Below are 23,397 nucleotides of genomic sequence, written 5' to 3' on the forward strand. Positions count from 1 at the left end.
ATTTTTTTCATTGTTGCCTCACATCATACACTGATCCACAAATTAACATCACGACACTACAGTCAGTGTAGATTCCTTCTACTAGGATTCATTTGTTTCGTCAAACATTCCTCTTACTTGTGCAGATATATTACTTAATATATGTATGTCAAACTCCAGCAGGACAGTCCAGTAAGCAATGACAAGCTTTTTAATTGGTGACGTTATCGTACTGAACGATGAAGAAGTCTGGTCATTCAATACATAGTGAGCCTCCTTTAAACTTTGGCATCTATTAATAATTGTAATGTACTTTCCTTCGACTATTTTCAACACTCAAACAAAAGACAACAACAAAACACAAGTCTTGCGTGTAACATGTTAAAGCAAATAAAAGTTAATGAACCTAATGAAACTAACACAATGAGATTGTTCATGCTTTAGGGCCATACGAAAAACATAAATGTAACAAATCATACTTTGTACATCCGAGGAGCCTCGCCGACGACTGCCTGTTAATGGAGTATTAAACGTTAGAGATGACAGTCTTGTCAGATGTTAGATAACAATCAAATAATTATATCATTGGTGACCATTCATTCAAAGGTAACAGAGTTAATATCTTCAGTCACTCCATATAATCTTCAACATAGTAAAACAATCCCATGTCTCTTTTTATCTACATCAATGGTGTAAGCACCTAAGGCGCTTACAGTGAAGTACGGTATTAGTTTATTAACAGTCCTCTAAGTAATCTGCTGTAAGTGATGAATTGTATGATTAACTTAGTAATTTACCTAACGTGTAAGTGAGTGGTGCTAGTGTCTCCGTAACATATATGTATATAAATATATATTTATCACAGAAGCTTAAGTAATTCAACGGCAAAGAGGCTTAGACGTTATGTTATGTTATGTTATGTTATGTTGGTTTGGTTAACTGATACCCCAACTGATACTGCCAAGTCTTCAAAATGTGGTATACAATTCTTTGGTAATTTAGATCAAATCAGCAGGCACAATAACTCTCTTTTTCAAGGTTCGTCATAGGTTAAAGTAAGTGCACTAGAAGAGCTTTTAAAAGAGAAGGTGAGTGAGATTGTCAGCAATACATCCCTTCAAGAGAGGAGACTGTATTAAAAAAAAATTGCATATAGCTGTGCTCCATACCTGGGATAGACGCTACAGCAGGTTTCAAGACAGATGGGCACACAGTTGAGCAGAGCCAGGCGCAAAGGCAATCAAGTGGCCTGGAATCCTTTGAAGAACAATAAGGCTGCTTAAACCTCCTCTCAAATTCATCAACAAATATCAAGGTATTCAAAAAACTTTAACAAAACGAAATCTTGTCGATAATGAAGGCGCTGGTTTTTGTATCCTCTATATCCAGGTGACTCTTCTACATGATGTAAGACCACACAGACACCTTTTCAAAATACAAATGTCTAATCGAAGGAAGGCCAAGACCAACTTTAAACAACTGCGCTGCTTAATAGACCCTTCTCCTTAATGGTAGCTGAAAACCACTGAATATCAAACAACACAATAAATCTAAACCGGTTATACATGTATAAGTGTTATGCCCCTCCCTTCCCCATTGATGAACCCCTCTTTCCATATGTCCAATTAAATGCTATCGTTTCCTCAATAGCAAGAATTGCACTTTTCAGTGTAACGTCTCGCTTTTTTTCCCGTGACAATTTGCTTTGCTTCAGACAACTTGAAGAGTAAAAATAAAGCATGACAGACAATAAATCTATGAAACATTCTGATAATAATAGTATACCTTTGACAACTTTCTTTGGCGTTATTCTTGGCAAATAAAACTCCTACTAAGTAAGTCATGAGGGTTTCAAAATATAATTTTCTCTTAAAATTTGGTTTGATAGAGTTCTTCGAAAAACACACAGATCATTTAATCCTACGCTAAAATGTTAAAATATCATTTCACCTGTTGCACACTCTCATTGCACTAAAACTCTTCTAATGAAGCCATACCTGAAAGCATGTTGCAAGCACGGATAGCAGAGACCTTTGAAGCGTTATTGAATAGGCTAGTAAGCTCCTCCATGGAACTTCTGCTGATTGGCATTTGAACAGGATGTCAAAAAGATTATGTCGTACTTCATCGGCATCGAGGAGCTTTTCTTGAAAACAAATTGCCCATAGAGTAAGTAAAAACATTGAAAGTATCGTGCTAATGGAAGTTGTAAGGAAGTGATAGCCTTCTTAGCACATAACAAGGATTCCGTTTAGCAACTCTTTGTTTCAAAATACGAAACAAGTTTCCAACTATATAACCTCCCTTTAAGTTAACTAAGCCACTGACAACAAAGCATGAAAACTATGCCATAATTGCAGCCTCAATGACAGAATTTAGTCTTAACAACCTGAAAACCCAGCATCAAATGTATCATCCGCGTGATGTTCTATTTTCTTGTTCTCCAATTTCTTTTCATCGCCTTTTCTCGATATTCTACTGCTTTCCTCATCTTCCGCACTACTGCTGCATGATGGATGCACCACTTGTTCCTCCTTGACAGTTTCAGGTTGTGCAGCTGTTGTTGCTCTGAGACCCATGCGAGAGTAGAACTGAGCACGCACATCTCGAGATGGTGCCATGACCTTGGAATAAACATAACTCTGTAAGAGCTAGCTTATGCGATAGATACCAATCCTCATTAAGAACTTGTCGCAAAGAATATTTGGCAAACAACACGCGAACAAAAACCTGAACCTTTGTAATAAATGAGAACTATTAATTATTGAAGTGAGTTATTAAGAACTTTACAGAGAGAAACTTCTCCATTTTGCATTCCCTATAACAACCACTATTCAGAGAGCACCCTAAAGAATGAAAAAATGTCAATCATTTCCAAGCCATATTCACGATCGCTAAAAATTGTTATAACTGTGCAAAGAAGAGTAGAAATAACGCGCGAATAGAGTACAAATATCCTGCGATATTGTATGGTTATTTATATTGTACTGTAGGGCTTGTGAAAATACGGCACAACTCGTAAAAATTCTCAGCGATACTACACACCAAAAGGTCTAATAAGATATATTTATGAGCCTTTTTCATTTTCAACATTTAAAAAACAAATTTAAATAAATTAAAAAATATACGAATAAAGTATCTTGGCCAATATCCAACCATTTTGACCTCCCTTTGGTCCAAACATGCATATTTCATGACACTGTGTAAAGACGTAACCCGAACTAGATACTCATGATAAAATACTAAATAAACAATATCCTCCTTTTGGCATGAAGATGTTCATGGACATTTGTCTGCAGACCTTACCTGTTCTGAGATCTGAAGAGTTTTCTGACAGCGAAGCTCAAGGAAAACTGTGAGCTTCGAGGAACAGATTATGTCCAAGGACAAATATAGATGTCAAGAATATTTTCGCCCTAAATGGAGGATATTGTGTTTACTATCCTTCAAATATTTATGAACATTCTACTGTTTGTTTGGTGGAATGTCTACTTTTCAGTGCTCTCTGGTACAACATATTGAACAAACATATGTCACTTCTTCTGTAACTATAGCTAAACGCTCTCTCATCTTCAATTAAATTTCAAATGAACACTTTTCTAACAATAGAAAGTTTGAAAATTGGGTTGCATCATTTGTAACATATCCTTGGATGTTCCTCAGTTTCACTTAAGGCATATTCAACCACGTAGAGCATTTAGACCAATCGGTTGCGAGCATAAATATTTGATGGATTATGATAAAAAACTACCCTACAGTCGCGAGAGACGAGAGATAGCCCACAAGGGCGAGTGGAATAAATGTTTCATGAAAAACGTCTCAAAATATGAATGGTACATCTACCAACTTTCTTTTGTAAGAGCAAATTAAAAGAATGTTTTAATGTACAAAAACACTTCTTGTTTAACTCGTCTTCTTGCATGCTCATGGTATTGTGGCTCGCAACCCGTGACAACTAAGCAAATTAAAACTCTTAAATTGCATTATTCAATGATCCAGTTTTTTATAGTGACACGTATTTGATATTCCTAAGTTCTAATATGGTGTAAAGATGCTATGAATATATTACATACAACCAAGAAAGTGACGTAGGATTAAAGGAGTTAGAAGCACACACTTCAAAATCAAATTCTAGAGGGAAGCCATGTTCCAGTAAAAGCAATCTTAAAAGCCGCTCGTGACTTCCTTGTTGCATGTTGACCTCGCAACATTCTCTTGTTGCCAGTTGCTGTAAGTTTGGGTTTTTCCAGTCTCGTTTATGAGATGACTGAGGTGAGAAGCTACACTTACTTTCTTTCTTTTCCATCAGATTAGTTAAAAATTTCTTGTTGGGTATAATGAAACGTAAGTGTTTGAAAAACATATTAAATCAGTAGAAACTTGTTTGATTTTTTTATTGACGTTGCCAGTTTCCTTTTAGCATCCCGAGTCAAATTTTTGATGGCAGTGAACTCCTGAAGTTCCTCTCCTCTATGACATTTTTACACGAATGAGCAGATCTTCCGCAAATATTTTTAGGTTTGTTTTAAAGCTGTCTCCCTGTGAGCAAAACGTTCAACATGAAATAACAAGGCTACCTGTTCTCCTGTCCTGACCAACTTTCTTTTCCGGGGTCGCCTCTTGCCAAGTTCACTGCTAGAGACATTCTCTACATTAATCAACTTGACATTTTCAAAGGCCAAAAGCAAATGTTCTTGGATGTAAGAGTTAGAGAAGTTGTGCTCAATGACATAGATCACCTGAAATTGAAAAGGCAGACTCTATGGCTCAAGCTTTAAACCAAAACATAATAGATTTAGCTTGCTAAAACACATGAACGCCAATACAGCAGGAAAAAGGAACAGTGATGTTGAAACTCCAAAAATTCCAAAACAGTTGATGAAGAAATGGCTAACAAATCATGGCATTCTTTAACCTGTTGTCGAATAAACCTTTTAACTATTAAATAACTTCTTCATGAGCAAAACCTTCCAGAATTTCAAACATTTTCAGCAGATATACAGCTTCTTTCGTGCTTCTGCTTTTGTAAATTAAAGACAAGCACTTTCCAGATACAAATCGCTTCTTAGTAAAACCTTCCTGAATTTCAAACATTTTCAGGAGACATACAGCATCTTTCATGCTTCTGCACTTGTGAATTGAAAACAAGCGCTTCCCATATATAAATTGCTTTTAAGGGATTTTTGGAAATGATGTGGTAAAAGTACCTGCTCTTTTGGAACTTGACAAGCTTGTGCATGGCAAATAAATGGCAGCCACTTTTCTGCAACTGCACAATCCTGTAAGTATGCCACTGGAAATTCCATCTTGTGAACTCGACAGAATAGGACCACAAGACTCCACAGCTGGCCTGCTTCAAATGATGTCCTGCAGAAAATAATGAAGATAAAACAAACAGTTTACGAATCTTTAATTTAGAGTACAAAATAACGTTTTCATTTTCCCTTTGCAAAACACTTGTGTGTACTTGTGTGTACAGCTTAACTAACAGTTTTAGTTTTACTTTTCTTCTATGTATCTAATGCGGATGAGGAACTGTTACCTATATGATCGTAAAAAGATTTCTGTGACACATAGCCAGGTAATAATCAAGATTCCTTCTGTTTCTAAGTTGAAAGCGACTTAACACCTCAGCAGAGTCCACTTCTTCACTCTGGTACGGAAATAAACTAGAGCATAGTCAAGTTTCTGGTAAAACAAGAGAAAATCTTTAACTCAACAGAAACCCCTCAAATGCTTGACCCTAAATGTATTAAGTGTGAGAATGACAGAGAGCTGCCATGTTGCCTTCAAAGCCTAAATTCTTGGTCACGAGTGTCTGACTTGCAGCAGAGTCCAGGGAGGATGGTGGCCAATCAAGGCCATTTGTAGTCTAGAATGCTTGTGGCTCAGAGCTGTGGCGTAACCAAGAGAAACTGGAACTTACAATGTTACTCAGCAGGGGATCAAATGCACAATGAATAGCAGGCCGTCCAGGTAAACAACTTGATTAATGTGGGTTTTTTTATAACATCCAACTGTAAAGTTTTTTTTTGTATGTACAGGAGAAGGAAGATTTTCCTCTTGGTGTTACATAGGTATATTAACAGGTTTTAACTTACTTGTCCAAACAATCCTTACTGATGATATTTCTTGTAGCCGTTTTCAAAGCAACTAAAAGTCGTAAAGGCTTTTCACTGCCTTTTCCAGAACCTGACAAAAGTTCTGATGCTGAAGGTAAGGAAACAAATTTCAAATGAAGAAAAGATCATCTGCAATGATAATTTGTTACTTCTTGGTTAAAATAATAGCGAAAGGAAGCTGTATTTATCATCAAGAATAAACAAGAAGTATGTCCATGATTATTTCTACAACAAAGCTTACGTTTCTAATTTTGGTTGAATAGTTAATTCAAACGTTTGAAAACAATATGGATTGCCTATTTTTAAGGAGAGAGGTAACTCAATTCTTTAATTCAGCCTTGAAAAACAGCAAAGCACTTCAAGTAACATCACCACCATTACATTTAATGCTTAGTAAGATAGATACCAATTGCATCTGCCATCGAATTCTCTCTCATGGCATTATCTCCAAAGAGATCTTCATGAGATCCTCCATGAGCTAATAGTCTACTAGCAGCCTGTATATCCACCCTCAGGGTCATGCTATCCATTCCTAGCATCTCAGTGAAGACCACACATGCAGCGCATATCGAAGGATTCGTTAGATTTTGTATAGCAACTCTGTAAGCTTTCAGTGCTGCTTTCTGGATGCTGTAACAATACAAGAGGAGAGGATAATTATATGATAGCTACTGTAATGCACTGTGACAATTTTTTACGGGGTATGAAAAACGGAAATGAAAATAATAATACTTACCTAGCTTTAGACACGTTAACATCTTTAAGTTTCTCTCCAATAAAAGCTACGAACGCAAAAGAGGGTCTACCATGACGAAGGTAATATGAGAACGTCAGACGTTCTCTATGGGCATGTTGAAAAACTAAAGAGTCACAAGAGAAATGCTGCATATCATACGAGGTATCTGAAAAAGGGAATGAGTATCATTTAGATCAGTCATTTAAGTAAGTTAAAGAATTAATAATATTCAGCCAAACAATCACACGTACATGCATGTCATCTTTGAAAATCGCATGGTAATGAAAAAAATATCTTCATAAAACCATCTTTGGCTCTCTAAAGCCCATACTCAGGAAAGGCCTCTTAAGTTCTTTAAGATCGCAAGGTAAACTCATGTTGGCATGGATTGTCAAAGATACATTATTTTCTGAGAGGACATGGAAAAAAATTTCTATTTGTTGAGAAATAGAACATGCAAAATGCAATTTCATGGTGAATTTTGGTAAAAGTCCAGGATCAGTTTTACCATTATGTTTTGAAAAGGTGCCCCACAAAAAGAAACATGTACTCTTTAATTTTTCACTAAGGATTACCAAGCAAAACTTTTTTCTACAAATGGAGACACTGCATTACAGTCATTGTGCTTTTTTCCTGACTGATATTTGCTATGCGTGTTTTTCCTTAAAGCCAGAAAGTTTTTTGCAGTTACTAAAACTTCATTTTAGACTCAGATGTTGCTGCTGAGTTTGCTTGATGTATCAGGTGATTACAGTGCAGCACTATGTTTCATTCACAACTAATTTCGTTGTGCATAAAACTGAAATGATCTTCAATTAAAATTAAAATTCTGAGGAGGTCCTTGGATCTTGTTTTTGCTTAGGATTAGTATCTGATTGCTTTCTCTAAATGTTCACCATTCATCTGTCCCCAACAACCGAACTCAAAATCTATCCTCTTCCTAATTAATGATTTTCTATGCATTTGACTCAGGTACTTGTGATGATAACCTCTCCAGAAAGCGTCAGTCATAGTCACCAAAAACGATTTTTTTTCAGGATCTACCCCACTTAAATGATAACAATTTGTGTCATCAATATGAAAAAATTTACCTCCCTTTGGGGCAAGGTCATTCGTTGGCTGCCAACCAAAAAGTCGCGATATTTCAAATGGTGAATTCCCCTGCAAGATGAAGGAATGTTAACAAATTAGCGTACACAAAATAAAGGTCAATAAATTTGTCAAGCCTATAGCAAGATTGAACCACTCAAGTGCATGATTTCAGAGAAAAGGCTTCTGGAGACTTTCTTTGAATCTAACTATGACAAATGTTATGGCATTTAAACCTTACCAGAGAAAGCATTCTTCTATCTTTTATCAAACCCATTGCACAGGTCAACAACACAGTCTTTCTCAGGGTAGTTATAAGGAATAATTTAACTTGGAAATCTAATGAATCTAGCTTTGCAAATATTACATCCAAAATATGAGAATAATTTTCAGATTACCTTTTTATCTTAAAAGTCTTTTCTTTGTTTTCTTTGAAACAATGATACTCCCATACCCCAATAACTATAATTTAGTTGGCTACTGTATCAGTGATCTAAATTCATTCACCATGTTGTTATTGGGTGAAATCAATAATTTACCTCCAGCGTACCTGTAAAAGTCTGTAAACTGACACATCCTGACATTCAATGCCAAGGCTACCAGATGAAACAGGGAATACAGCTGAATGTACTTTGGGAAAACTCAAAAGGGAATCATGAAGAACTTTGTCTTCTACTTGCCACACTGAAATGTTTGACTGTGATTCTGATGACACGATGGCCTAAAGCAAAAGGGAATCCATGCAGCTCAGAGTGAACAACCAATTCTCTACTCCTGTGTAGGTTTGAATGTGAACAATGCACCCTGCTAGTATATCAAAAAACATACTTGCATGAAGCTAAACCATTAGGGTAAAGATATGTAAATCTTGCATTGTTCTTTATATTCCAGAGACTACATATGTGTAATTTCAAATAAAATCAGTGTAATTCATCCTTTTAGCTGCCAAACAGAATTCAGGAACCTACCACCATGCGTGATCCTGCTACCGTTATAACTATTATCTTAGGGTAGAACACTTCATTAACCAAATAATATCACTGTTGAGTATTCAAAAATTCTTGGAAGTCTTAAATATCAAATTGAAATAATTCCTTCTTGCCATAAACTTTACATAGTGTCAGCAGTATTCTATGACGAGTAGATGAGAGGACAAATCACATGTGAATGAAACCATTTTACCTGACTCAGTGTGTTTGGCCCATACAAAAGACTGCTTATAGCCAATTCTGGATGTCCAGCTTTCAGAGTGGTCATGATGGAAGGCGATTCTACTCTTAAAATAAACCCAGCAATGGCAAGACTGGCTTGCAAAACAGAACAGGGATCTATAAAGGATAGTCACATTGGATAGAAAACATTATTTATCTACATGTATCAAAGTATTCTCTTTTTTCTCAAAATTTTCCAAGATTCCTCTTGCTCCTGGACTAAAGATCATTTTAAGGTGAGCATTGAGTCTTAACAAGAGTGTCAGCACTTATGGTCCTTATTTTGTGTGGTCATTTGCTATCAGTTGTTCAGCAACTTTGGGGCATTTTGCTATTAAACAATTACCCCTCATCACTTGGATGAAGTAAAATTTGGAACATTCATTTAACTACCCTTCTCATACAGACATGTGTTTTATGCAAGCTCCAAACCAAATCACTTAACAAATCGTTTGAATTTTGACCAAGTACTGTACATTCAAATGCCACCTAACTACCCACCAATTGTTTTTCTTACGGAAATTTTTATTGCCAGCATTCTTGATTTCATTTCTATTTGCAGCTGTTCTTATCACTGCATTTGCTTTACATCAGTGATAATCTATTTGTTGAGGAAAGTTTAACAACAGAAATTTTGTACCTTGAGAATTGAGCCCCAAGAGACGGCATTTTATAAGCATGTCAACCCAGTGTGGTCTACTTGATTCCAAGTTGAGTTCTCTAACATTCTCCTTAGATTCACAGAGTCTTCAAAGGTAAACATCAGCTTAACAATTAATATATAGCAATGCTGTTAAATATATATCATCCACATTGACCCATTTTCAGTAGACTGACACAAACAAGGAAGGAAACAAATTAAAAACCTTAAACATCATTCTGAATTTTAAACCTGTTTGTATCAGTATTAAGTCCTCTTTTAATATAAATTAACAATGTAAAACATATCAAAAAGGCCCAAAAAACTGCAGAATTTCAAAATATAGAGTCACAATTGATTTTGAAAAATTTCCCACACCACAGGAGTTGAACTTAACAAACAATATTTATATATTTGATGTAATATCAGAGGTTTTGTAAATAAGTCCATCACATAGCTTCAAGTAGTTCTAGAAAATGACATCTTTAGTTTAGGTACCCATGCTTTAAAATCCAATTTAATTTTAAATAAGCTTTACTGCTCCAGTCATAAATCTTATAAACTTACTCACCCATAAAAGTCTATGTAGTGGTACAAAAGGTTAATAAGCCTCAGTCTTATGCAGTAGTCAACAAAACATCGATGAAACTGGGAAACAGTTAGAAGACATCCTTCTACAGGCAAGGATTCCTTGCTGAATCCACCATCCACAGAGGAAAATGGAAGACTGTGCCCAAACAATGCCTGGGAAGTACTCAAACATCGAAGAAGAAGGGGAAAATTTGACAGCTGAGATGTTGTGAACAATCCATTCCTAAATAGGGCCCAATATTACTAGTGACTATAGATTAATGATGCATGCAAAAGAATGCATACAATAAACTACAAAAGAAAGGCAACATGTAAGCAGGCTGGAAGTTACAATGCTTCCACAAACAAACAGGGATGGATTTTAGCACATACAGGTTTCAATGGTATGAAGACACCTTTTAATTTTTTCTTCCACATTGTCTCCTCATGAAATTTCTTAAGTGTTAGTAATGAAGGTACTTTTCTCCTATCATTTTAGATTCCATAAGAACTTGTTTGAGTAGTACTGTAAGTATATCAAGTCAAGTAACAATTCAGCATTGAGTTTATCACTATCAAAAACAATGCTGATGAAAGTAAAGTGATATGAAGGTAAATAAGTTAAAGGTTTAAGTCATGTTATTTTTTAAGAGGTAAAAATAAGGATGTAAGTAGTGAGACCTTCAGTTGGTTAGTTAGGTGAGTAAGTGATGTTAATTTTAGAAGGTGTAAGTAAATGTAACATGCAGATTACAATAGAATAAAATTGAAAAAAAGTATATGTACATTGTGCATTGATATTTCAAAACACTATCAATTGCCATGTCATCTAGGACAATAGCATACAGGTGTGTGTGCAATGTGGTTAAATGTGCAGAAGCATGACTTTTGGTAATCACTATTTGTGAAAATAGCATAAATTACAAAAGATAACTGAAGGCTGCGAGAGAAAACTGAAAAGATGTAAGAGGTAGGTTACAATGAATCTCCACCCACTTTACACTATTTGACTTCATACTACAAACACAAGCATAGATCTGAAGTAAAAATATGGAAGCAGACATAAAAGATGAGTTCTTTATTTGTTATCTTCCCTAAAATGAGTTTAAAACTTTTGTAATGGGCTGACCTTGAAAGCTCTTCCATAATCATTGCTTTGACAACCTTGTGACAGAAATTTCCTCCACTGAAGATGCAACACGGAAGTGAAGGGAATATAATGTTCCAGTCATGAACGACACTCATCGCACCCACATATTGTGTGAGATCGTCATGAGGTGGATTGTTATCATGGGCAATTGATCTAATCCATCCTAACAAAGTCTGCCAGTCCATATGAGAGGAGAGGTACTCCCAAAGTGCTTCAGAACTGAACCCAATATCTGGATGTGGACAACTATAATCTCCAGCTGAAAAAACAGGTTGCTATCTTCCTCAACCTCAGTTTAATCATATTAATGAAACAGTCTAGTTCAAGCATTTTGATCTTAGGAATCCTTCCTTACAGAGTGGTAAATACTTGTATATGTACCAGTAGGATGCTCTTTTTATATATTGTTTGGATCGCTTAGGATTAATGCTTTTAATTAACCAACCAGTTTAACCATCTAGGCCCAGTTGTTCAAAGGGTGGATGATGCTATCCAATGTATAAATAGCTATCCAGCAGATAAGTGTTAACAGAAAGGACTGCACTATCCACCAGATAGAGATTTATCCAGTGAACAGCATTATCCACCCATAAATTAAAGTATTATGCTCCTCAAATGACTCAGAAACTTTCCATCACTTTGTTCATCATTAACTTGTGAAGGTATGAAGTATACTTTGGCTTGATCATGGGTATATGTTTGGTCTAACTATACTAACCTGAAGAACTAGATACTGCAAGGGAACTCTCTTTTGAGAATTGGATGCTGGTGTCTTCTACATTTTAGGTTAGTTTATTCATTTCAGTCATTTGTAAAGATAAACACCAAAATAACTTAAGTTCAGTCCTCTACCTTTATGTGAGAAAATCCTATCTGCTACAATTCTCTGTCGTGATGGCTCATCCCAAGAACAAACCCATGCAAGAGGTACCTCAACATAACTACTGCCTTTTGAATGATCCTGTGAAATCATATCATTATCAAAACATAAGTACATTACATAATGACCTGCACAATCATAAAAAGCATTGATCTACTTGCATGTAGTTATGAGAGAAATGCATCACAGCAACACTTCTTTATAGATTCTCAATCTGGCCTCAGCAAAAACAAAAAGATCAAAACCTCACTGCATAAAACATTATTCAGTGACAATGGGCAGCCAATTTATTTGCGGGAGAAGTTGCATAATATTGCTCTTGATTCAACTTCACTTATTCCATTCCCCTACAAAGAAGACCACTCTGAGTGTAATGTGGACTATACTATAGTACAACTCCTCTGTACAATGTAAGATGGGGGGAAAACAATCTGAGAATTAATAAAGCACTTTGAGTGAACTAAATTTCATAGCTCAGGTTAGTCAAGTTGTGGCCAAGTATGCAGTAGTTTGACTGTGTGTCCAATAGAACTCATATTATAATTTAATTGGATTACAGAATGACCATTGGAGGGATGAGGACCAACATGCTACTAAATGAGTTTAATATAATTGTGGATAATCATGTAGAGTTAACTATTTCTAGCAAATAGAGACTCAGAAAATCTTTATTCCAAGTCCTGTGCCCAAACTTGGTATACTGTCCTCTGGAGTACCTGCACAACAAGTAAAACACAAACATAAATAAATCAGTGAAGATTTTACCTGCTTGTTGAGGTCCACAGGTGTTAAATTCCCACTCTGAATGTAGGTGTCAAGGATTTGAGCTGAACCCAGATTGAAAGAACTTTTTAACAATCCAAGGTCTCTCCAGCTAAGATATAACATACCATACTGTCTTGATATGGTTTGTCTTACAGCACATCCATAAGGTTTACAACTGTAGAGCTACATGTATAACGATTAAATAATGGTCAAGCAACATCACAATCCTGCCCGTGTGTATTTGCATTTTCCTATGGATTTTACAAGGTACTAAAATGTTATCTTAACAACAAAAATACTACACGGGGACCATGCAGAGGGAGGGGATGGAGTGGCTTTAGCCCCCCCACTTTTTTGCAAAATTAAAATAATTCAACAGAGATAACAGAGCCAAAAATAGCCCCCCCCCCCCAACTCAATCCACAGTTCACATAATGGTATTCATTTATTCACAGTCATTTACTCATCACTTCACAGGTTTATTATGAACAAACAAAATGACCAGCTCCCAGTTGGCTTGTTAGCTCAGTTGGTGGAGCACTGGTATTGCAGAGGTCGTGAGTTCAACTCCCGTACACCTCTGAATTTTTTTGCAAGCCTTATCGTCACCACTGCTTAAGTACTGGTAGTGTTTATTATGGTGGAGATCACTCTCACATTCATTTACAATTAATCTACAGTTCAGATATATGATATTCAAATATTTGCAGTCATTCGTCACAGACCTGTCTTTCAAGTAATTAATCTTCACATTTTTCTTAGCTTCTGTGAATGATGGTTGATTGTATAAAGTTTCCAAGGTTTTTGAAAACTCCACCACATTCCTTTCCTCAGCTGGCAAGAAATCTCTTGATTCTAGCTCATTCAACTACCCATGGAAAAATTATCAATTAACAAAAATTGATGTCTGTACCCTTATATGTATAAATACATGTTCCTCTTAAAAGAATTTTAGTTTGGGGGAAACAAAGTTTGGTCCTAGACCGAAACCAGTCTTTTGTTATCTCTTTTGAAGTGGCACATCTACTCAAGGAACCCTTGTCTTGGTCCCAACACTGTCGTCAAAACAGGGGCTACCTTGGTTTTAAATGATTGTGATGCTGGCATCCCCAACACAGTACTATAGTGCCATTTTCTCTAGAATCTGCTGCAGAATTTCCTTAACTTATGGTAATCTTACTAGGTACTGACACAAGACTGTCAGGTGATAACTAAGATATAGTGAATGAACAGGGGCTGGGGTATTCTTACTGATTATTGGAGATGAAAGAAAACTGTTTATTGTTATCTACACTTTTGCTTTTGGCCAAGTGATGACAAGTCAACACAGCACTTGGCATTTTTTCATTTTTAACAAACTTCCCTTTACATTCTACTTCCCAAGTAAAGGTCCTCTGCATGAGGAGAACAGCCAGGGAACTAGATGAATTTTGGTCTTCCAATATGAACCACAAATAGTTTTCACCAAATAGGCAAGCTAATGATGGACTACAAGGCTGATTGAACCTTCTATTAAAGGGACATGTTCCAATCAGCTTCAAAATTTCACTCTAATTATTGATTTCTTGGAAACTTTTCTATCAACTCACCGATTTCAAAGAAGCCTTACCAGAAAATCTCTGAGAGGTCTGTGAAGCGTGTACAGACAAACTTTGTGAAGCTGTTGCCAAACATCCCGACCCTGAAATAAATAGTTCAGAATTAAATACATGTATTGGTTCCATGTGTATTTAAAAAGGATGAAGCTATTTATGTATATTTTGAAAAATATACATCAAATTTTTTGTCTGATTATCTACAGAAGTCAGATAATACTTTTCTTGCTAAAAAGAAGTGTTCTTGTCTAGTTTAAGGGAAAACAACTCTAAGTGACTTAAAAGAAATGCTTGTTTTGTTGAAGTCAAACATACCATGTTTGTTAACAGGGTAGTCACAGTTTCCATGTCGTGATCAATTAGTCTCTTAAAAACCACTTGAAGACCAACTTGTGTGAAGCTTGAAAGGGATCCATCACACTGAACAGTTTTGTGTTCTAAGGGCTAAAGATGATTGACAATTATTCATCAGAGGGGAAGTGAATATTGTTGAAGCACCCACGAGATGAAGTCGATGAGATTATTCAACAATGTTCACTGAGCCTGAGACAAATAATTGTTTTAGTATAAATGATCAGGCACTTTCAAATTTTGTTGTAAATTCTGAAAATAAAGAAAGAATTTAGGGTATTTTTTCCAATTGTATTACTGGTGTCAAGAGAAGCAAGCACTTTTGACAGGTTTATTTCATTCAGTCAGTAAACTCCATGATATCTTTCTTTTGAAAAGTGTTCTGCCAAACTCAGAAGCATCTTAAGTGCTCTTTACAATTGAATTTGCTTCTATCACGTTTAACACTTCCTTGAAAACATTGACAAACATGAAGCAGCCACTTTGAAATTTAGCATCCCTGCTATAACCACCTAACACGAGGTGTAGCAAGATATGACACAATCCTCCACCAATCAGAGCATGCATATCCATGCGTGTATTAACACATGGTGGTTGTGATTAATATATATATATGAATGAATATTTAATCCTTTTCCAAATTGAATCAAAGGGTCAAGCTGTCAAATGAATATTAGGGCATTTAAACTGCTATACTATGAGTCTGTGTCAGGTATTATCATATTGTGTAATGTAACATTGCTTTGACATTTCTGTGACACAACAAAGGATTGAATTTTGCAGTAACACCAACCAACATTCTTGTCACAGAAATAAACACTGGGGTCAAATCTTTCGTCAGAAAGGTTAGCCCTGTGTATGTGGACATTGTCAGGAGAACTGCAAACAATTTTCTACCAAAGGCAGCCACCATAGCCTACCATCCCAGTGCAAAGAGTCAATACAAACCTCAAACAAGGTAACACTGTCATGACAAACAAGTATAGTAAATAATTTCTATGACATTTAAGGATATACCATCTTTTCAAGTCTCCTGCTCTGGAAAAATGCTTGAGCTGAACAAATATATTGGTTGGCAATGGCATCTTCAACGATATCCTAGCAAGGAGAGGAAGGGCTATAACTAAATAGCACAAGAGCTATATCCAGTGATTAACTTTGTGCCCTGAACAGTGAAGACATATTGGAATGGACGATAAAAAACATGAAAGAAAATAGTAATAATAACAACAATAAAAAAAATAATAACATATTTAAGCAGAGTAAACTTGTCAGCTGAAGCTATAATTATAAATGGGTGCTCTGGAGAACTAAAAAATTAACAATCATAGAAAAAATAACTGCCAATAATGGTGAACCATGAGAAAAATGTGAAAAACTACGTACAATGTCGATGGATAACAACTTTTTCTTTGCATATAAACGGAATACAGAACAAGGTGTTTGTTTTAAGGGGATGGAATTCACTTATGAAAAGAACTGGATCGATGCTGTGCAGCCACAGATTCAATTATTTTAAAAGAAATATAAACAACATCACAGGGTAAACATTATTTATACTAGGATGATTCTGGCACAGAAACAGAACTTCGCACATCATTTAGTAGTCACTTGCAACCGTGTAAATGTTCAAGGTTCAAGGTTGTGGTTAGTTTAAAACCTTCTCAAAGCCAGCCATCTCACTTCTTGTGAAATTAAATCCATTCCACTATTTTATTTTATGGGTGAGAGAATTCTACTGAATGATATTTGATAAGGGCAAAGCACTTTTATTGCCAAGTTTCAACAAATCTCTCCCAAATTACTTCTACAGTTCAAAAAACAACAAGCTTATATATGATCACAATACCTCATCCTTCATTCTGCTCCACCTTGTCATGGATCCATCCACCTCATCTGCATCCAATCTTGCAAATGGCATTGGATTAAAGTCCACACTGTCAGAACTTTGAGCATCATCATTGAGAGGAATGTTGCTGAGATGACCTCGAAGCTTCACGATGCTAAGAGTCAGAAAATCGAGGCAATCTTTTATCTCTTGGTGTAATAAGCTCCATGCAACTTGACCAGTTTTGTGTCCAATAGCAGATCTTTTAAGGTCTTCACCGTCTAACAACTTTGCTCCATCTTCCATTAAGTTGTGGAGGTAACTCAGGGTCATCTGTGCAAGTTGCCTTGTGAAATGCTGGTGGTGTTGTTCTGGAAAAAATCTCATCATATAGTACCTAACTGAAAGGTTCCTAGAAACAAAGGCACACACCACAGATCTTTGTTTGCCAAAGGCCCTTTAATTGCTTGATGTTATCTGTCTCCAACTGTTCAAAAGGAATCAGCGAGAGTACCCTTTTTTTTTTTCTTTTTCCTTTTTTGTTTACTTTTGAAAAAAAAAGTGGTCTACTTCTGATGAACAACAATTTGTTTAAAAATAAAGGTTAATTCCCATCACAGCACACTCCCATTTTGTAACCATATATGTACCATTACAGATCAAAAGTGCAATGTTTCTCACTTACGCTGACTATTGTAGTTTACAGCACTAACAAGGGCCTCTGTCACTGCCACCACATCAGTGGTACCCAGTACACCTTCACCGTCTAATGATGATGCTGAACTTAAAGAAGACAATACAGAGTCTGATGAGGAGTAGAGAGCAGCACATCTGTTTGTGAAAGCTGAAAGAGAATAGGCAAATGATCAAAATCATGGGAGATTTACATTATAAACAGATTTGCATTTTAAATAATCAAAACTTTGATGGCAGAGGCAGATATTAAATCCTTTCTCTTATAAACTACATGCTTTCAAGCTTTTCTTGGGTTCTCCCAACATGTAACTCCTACTTCCACTGATTCTGCTATGAAAATCCCAAAATATGGACTAATTCCCCCTTTTTGCTCCCAAAACAAAAAAATACAAAATGGTGTTTAGCCAAAAGAAGTTTTATTGAAAATAGTAAAAGGATAGAAATAATCATGAGCTGAAACAAATGCAATAAAACTACAAATCACACCAACTGCGATAACTATCTCTAGATCTAAATGCAATTCCCACAGAGTTTAAGAAGTTTAACATTAACTGTTGCATTACTGATAAATCATAACATAACATCTTAGAGCTTGGTTCTTGCCTTTGTCTTGGTTCTTCAAAAAGAAGGCAACTGTGTCAAGTTGCCTTAGTTTTAAGGCCACTTCTAAAGCATGAATTGGAATGGTACAATGATCCCACTGATTCACAAAGCATAGAGAGTCTGCTAGAACTGCATTCTCATACATTATTACCTACAAAATAGATGAGTTTAAATCAGCAGACCAATGTTTCAGAAAACACTTTCCACTTAAGACCATTCCTTTAGAGGAATCAAAAATAGCCACGACTGAGTGAGTTGCAACAAGAATTTTACATTGTATTGTTATTATATTATATCAATTGCATTGTTTTGCTTCAAAGCATCCTCCTTCAGTTGGTTTATTCACTTATTTCAAGACTAGCATTCTTTCTTTAACTAAGCTATTCCTTGGGCTAAAGAAGAAAAAAGCTAACTAATTATTCATCTGACATTGGAAAAGCATTCATTACTTTATGGACAAGCTGATCTTGACTAATGTCAAAAGCTGGTACTGCCAGAGATGTGCCAGTGAGCACCAGATGTGGGAACCCTGGTTCACAACTTTGTACTATCACTGAAGGTTCCAAAAACCTATAAATTAAAGTAGTTTGGAGTTAAGAATTAATAGAAATGGGAATTAAGAGTAATTTTTTCCAACACCTTATAGATATAGGGAAAGGACTGGGGAAAATGCATTAATTCCAAAATAATAGTCTCCTTCGTGGACAGCATGTCTATCTTTTAAGGGTAGTTCAGCTGAAAAGTTGTTTTGGGAAAAAAAAAAACTTGGACAGACACTAAGACCTTATTGGCCTCTCAAAATAGATACATAATTATGACTACACTTTTTATTGTACTTACATCACTAATTACAAAGTATCCAAACTTTAGATACTTCCATATAAACTCTGGTGATAAAAATAAAAGTTATTTAAAATAGCTTACCAGTGGTAGAGATATTTCTGAGTTTTCAAAGAAAACAAACACAGAACACCATGGGAAACATCACTTGGATGCCCTGGGTTTTCAGTTAGTCTTTGCGGCTTGAAACAAAGTAAGAATGAAGCTGGTGTCACCCATATTCCCTTCAACTTGTACACTTTCATCCAGTCTTCACATCTAACAAAAATAGTTTTGTGTAAAATCTCAGGAGATGGTAATACTTCAGGTGGAGTCCCTTCAGCTTCCCTCTTTGTTCCATTAAATCCACTCATCTTGCTACAACTTTTTATGGTTTGTTCACCACAACTATTGAATGCAACCAACAGATGTCCAACATCAGGGCCAACTAGATCAGAAAACCACCTTTTCTTTACTGTTGGTATACAAAAATGGTTTACATCTAAGAAAAGAAGCAAACGTAATGTCAGACATCAGATTCCACAGGTACAAAAGAAGCTGAAAAAAAGCCATTGCCACAGCCACCACCATTAGGTTTACATGATGTTTCTGCTTTGGATTTAATCAATGTTACCTTAAAACTGACAGGCTAACATTGCCAACTTATTGATCATGAACTACAAGTACATATACAACTTACACATTGTATTTAAGTGGTATATCATGAATTATGTTCCATGTAACTTAATGTTTTGGTATACATACAAGTCCTTAGGCAGGTGTTTGTAAAGAGGAAAATCAAAGATGGTCACTTCTCATAAATGGAGCATCTATTAAATATATACTACTTTTTAAGGAAAATATCATCTAGATTAAAAATATAGGAATGTTGTGCATGAAGTGTAAAGATGCCAACCTCTGGAGATCTCAAATCTGGAGTTTTTTTTTTCAGATAAGCAACCCCCCCACCCCTGACCAAATTCACCAATGCAACCCCCCCCCAAAAAAAAAAATTTTTTTTTGATTGGGGGGGGTCTTTTCAAATCAAAAAATTTCTTTTTTGATCTGATTTTGAATACTCATCCAATCAGACTCTTGCTTATATAGGGGTAACAAAGAAGAAAGTCTCTTCTTTTAGTTTGCAAAAAACAATGTACATCACACAAGAAAATGAAGCCAGAAACTGTAATACAAGCATAAGAAGCCAGATGATTTTGGAATTTTGGAACATATGGAGCTTAAATCTTAGTTTTTTGTGGGCAACTGATCCAAACTTCCTTTTATCCTGGAGTTTTGATCACCTGTAAGAGCAAGCAGGAGATTGGCTCTGTTTCCAGGAGAGTTGGCATATGTGCAAGTGCTATTTTCTTTGTATGATGTAACAAGAGGAAAGTGAGAGAACAATATTTTACTGGCAAGGCAGGTGTTAGGGAAGCTAGAATGAGGTGTGATAACAAATTTAAAAACTAAACATGAAGTGACTCTTACTCTCAATGACATTAAACAAAATAAAAAAGTCCATTAAACACATGATTAATTTTTAATTTAGTGAAAAAACTGTTAGCCAATATTTTTGGTTGTGCAAGTTAGAGTTATCAGAGTTAAAAATGGCCCTGATACAATCATTTTGATACAAAAAACTTACTTTACGCTGTTTTGAGGATCGTATGTGCTGGTTACCTTAGTTAAGGATGTTTTCATTAACTATGATTGATTTTGTTTAAAAAATTGAATTCAAAGGAAATTGGCAGAAAAATTTTATTTTACTTCACTTTTTAAAAATTGCAACATCAGCCATTTTTTTCAGATTTCAAGCCTATTTATCTCGGTATGTTGCCTAGCCAGTAGCATATTGTATATATCTTGCACATGGTAAATAAATGTAAATGTTAATGCAAGTACAATAAGATTGTTATCATATGTTAGATGGTTTCAAATAACACAAGTGCAAAATATATCTACCGGTACTTCTACTACAATCTGTGGTCTCCCATTAATAAATTCATTACCATGCTGATTGAAATGAAGTCCAGAAATTCTGTCATTCTGTCACATTTACCATTTATAGAACTGCTGTTCAAGTAAAAAATTTTACCACATTTCACTGGCTTGGTTTTGAAAAGGGAAACTAGATGCTGCAATGATGGCCTAGATAAATTCATAAAACATGACACATTGTGACTTCCTGGAAATTTAGTGGCTACATATTAATGGATTGAAAGCATCTATTCATAGCTTACTCCCACCTGTTCCATTTTCACAACAAGCTTGCTTTACACCCTTCCTGAATGCCAATATTTCTGTTTTCCACACCCTGTCCCCATAGGCAATATCAGACGTTTCTGCATTACGGGCCACAGAATCTTCATCTTCTAGTTCATACTGAAACTTCACACTTGAAAAAGAAGGGCCTTTACTCTTGGAGTAGGTGGGACAAATCCACTGAGAAGGGAACTCTTTAAAGTATTCATCAAGGTTTACCATATAAATATTGCTGTTACCATCACCACAAACAAGAAAGGAGAGATCATCAGTTACTTCTAGGTATACAAAAGTTGGTCTCTCTTGGATTGCAACATAATCTGAAAAACAAAATGGGTACTGATAGTAAGGCACTGTCTTGTAAAATGGCATACCATTCAGCATGAATTCAGAGTATCATTGGTCAAGAGTTACATTTGACACTAGCATGATTTTTTGTGTTTTGTGGGAAAAAAGCCAAGGTTCCATATTACTGTGATATTTCTGTTGTAAACTAATTTTTACAATTTTTGTATTCAAGCAGCTGGGACTAGTTGTTTGAAGGGCAGTTAACACTATCGAATAGCTAAGTTGCTATCCAGCCCATAAGAGTTAACAAAACATTCTGCACTATCACATTTGAGCTCTCATAAAATCCAACAGAATTTATTGCGAATCTTTGACAATATCAAGGGCTGACAACATATGTGTAACAAAACTGACCATAACATCCATCCCTTCCCACTTATGAGGTAAGTCTTTTAAAAGAAGACATATTTATTTGTTTGCCAGAGCTTATTTTAGGGGTAACAAGGACATTCTGTTAAATCTTCAAAAACATCCTGCACAATTATTATGCTACAATGCATGGTATCAAACTTTTTATGATAAGTGTAGAAATTCTTGTCCACTTATCCGTTAAGAACTATTGTTGATAATGGTATGGATGAAAAATGATGTATCATGTGACACATTGCTTGGCAATCCTTGCCATGTCGGAAAAAATTATCTCATAAAAACATTTTCAAATTTCTTAGATATGGACAGTGACAAACTTCCAAATTTTAACATCAGTATACTTAGAGAAATGATTGAAGAAGAACTTGTCAAGATGGAAGAAGAAGCTAAGATCTTAAGAAATAAAAATCTGGTGCTTGGTTCTTTTGGTTGTTTCATGAGGTATCAAACTCAAAAACAGTTTTTTTTTTCAGGATATAATGAAGAAGTTAGATTTTGAATCAGATGTCAAAGAGATTCCACAATAGGGTTCTGTCATCCCATCTAAAATTTCCTTTATGCCATGAATGATTAATTACTTTTTCACAATATTATAAAATTATAAAAATCAAAGAGAATGATTGCTACAGTAGCAATATACTCTGAATTTTTTATTCTTCATCATAAATTAAAAAACTTACAATTGCATCTAACCACCCTTCATTACCTCTCTACTTAAAAAATCAATAATTAAAAATTCAATGCAATCTGTGAGGATTTTGCATTTTAAAGTGCTAATAAAATCTTACATTGTAAGTTGTTCAACCTACCTTGAGCTGAAAAGCCACCTGATTGCCACATATTGATTGAACCTACAAAATCAGCCATCTTGTGTATGACTAGGTGAAAAAGTTAAGAAATCTGCTAAGCAATATAGGTACATGAATGTCCCCTGCTCCTCCTTTTTCAAATACATTCATGTGTACCTCGCTACAGAGGCTGCCTCTTCACACAATCAAACAGCTACTATAAAATCAATAAACAAGTTGCATTTGTGTGAAAAAAGTATTCAGTTGATGCCATACAGTTCAGGAAATACAAAACACGTTAATCTCTTCTCCTGAGCTTGAAAGGATAAATTTTGAACTCAACAAGTCTTCCAGATTTTTGAGAAATTCCAAACAGATCTTCATTTTTAGTTTCTTTCGAAGAGACACCAACCATATCAAAAAATTTTGTTGCCTGAAAATTTTAGGTTCAGTAAATGCTAATGCCACCACCAAGAAGATCAAACACTGGGAGGAACTAGGAGGGTTTTGGAAAGGAGTGATATACATATGGTTGTCAACCACTCTTGTGCATAGTCTTTAGAGATATAGTGAGTAAGTTTTGCTGGATTTGAGAT

General features: G+C 35.5%; 1 protein-coding gene across 3 annotated transcripts in view; it reads right to left on the reverse strand.

The window, feature by feature from the left end:
* The window catches only part of LOC131773121 (spatacsin), a 43,911-nt gene that overhangs the window by 16,204 nt on the left and 4,310 nt on the right, over nucleotides 1–23,397 (reverse strand). For 2 of the 3 annotated variants that reach the window (XM_059089093.2, XM_059089091.2), the window contains exons 4-31: nucleotides 22,823–22,891; nucleotides 21,281–21,616; nucleotides 19,140–19,536; nucleotides 18,665–18,785; nucleotides 18,216–18,366; nucleotides 17,602–17,760; nucleotides 16,938–17,287; nucleotides 16,106–16,186; nucleotides 15,053–15,181; nucleotides 14,752–14,823; nucleotides 13,868–14,010; nucleotides 13,143–13,251; nucleotides 12,350–12,458; nucleotides 11,477–11,756; nucleotides 10,349–10,591; nucleotides 9,778–9,884; nucleotides 9,109–9,254; nucleotides 8,477–8,647; nucleotides 7,929–7,998; nucleotides 6,838–7,003; nucleotides 6,508–6,731; nucleotides 6,081–6,189; nucleotides 5,187–5,346; nucleotides 4,557–4,718; nucleotides 2,369–2,603; nucleotides 1,977–2,125; nucleotides 1,149–1,236; nucleotides 459–491 (exon numbers count right to left, since the gene is read on the reverse strand). In XM_059089093.2, the coding sequence (XP_058945076.2) occupies nucleotides 459–491; nucleotides 1,149–1,236; nucleotides 1,977–2,125; nucleotides 2,369–2,603; nucleotides 4,557–4,718; nucleotides 5,187–5,346; nucleotides 6,081–6,189; nucleotides 6,508–6,731; nucleotides 6,838–7,003; nucleotides 7,929–7,998; nucleotides 8,477–8,647; nucleotides 9,109–9,254; nucleotides 9,778–9,884; nucleotides 10,349–10,591; nucleotides 11,477–11,756; nucleotides 12,350–12,458; nucleotides 13,143–13,251; nucleotides 13,868–14,010; nucleotides 14,752–14,823; nucleotides 15,053–15,181; nucleotides 16,106–16,186; nucleotides 16,938–17,287; nucleotides 17,602–17,760; nucleotides 18,216–18,366; nucleotides 18,665–18,785; nucleotides 19,140–19,536; nucleotides 21,281–21,616; nucleotides 22,823–22,891 (4,569 nt within the window). The remainder of the gene's footprint in view (nucleotides 1–458; nucleotides 492–1,148; nucleotides 1,237–1,976; nucleotides 2,126–2,368; nucleotides 2,604–4,556; nucleotides 4,719–5,186; nucleotides 5,347–6,080; nucleotides 6,190–6,507; nucleotides 6,732–6,837; nucleotides 7,004–7,928; nucleotides 7,999–8,476; nucleotides 8,648–9,108; nucleotides 9,255–9,777; nucleotides 9,885–10,348; nucleotides 10,592–11,476; nucleotides 11,757–12,349; nucleotides 12,459–13,142; nucleotides 13,252–13,867; nucleotides 14,011–14,751; nucleotides 14,824–15,052; nucleotides 15,182–16,105; nucleotides 16,187–16,937; nucleotides 17,288–17,601; nucleotides 17,761–18,215; nucleotides 18,367–18,664; nucleotides 18,786–19,139; nucleotides 19,537–21,280; nucleotides 21,617–22,822; nucleotides 22,892–23,397) is intronic. The other variant, XM_059089092.2, reaches the window with a different exon arrangement.

This window comes from Pocillopora verrucosa, chromosome 4, assembly GCF_036669915.1.
Source record: "Pocillopora verrucosa isolate sample1 chromosome 4, ASM3666991v2, whole genome shotgun sequence".
Classification (NCBI taxonomy): domain Eukaryota; kingdom Metazoa; phylum Cnidaria; class Anthozoa; order Scleractinia; family Pocilloporidae; genus Pocillopora; species Pocillopora verrucosa.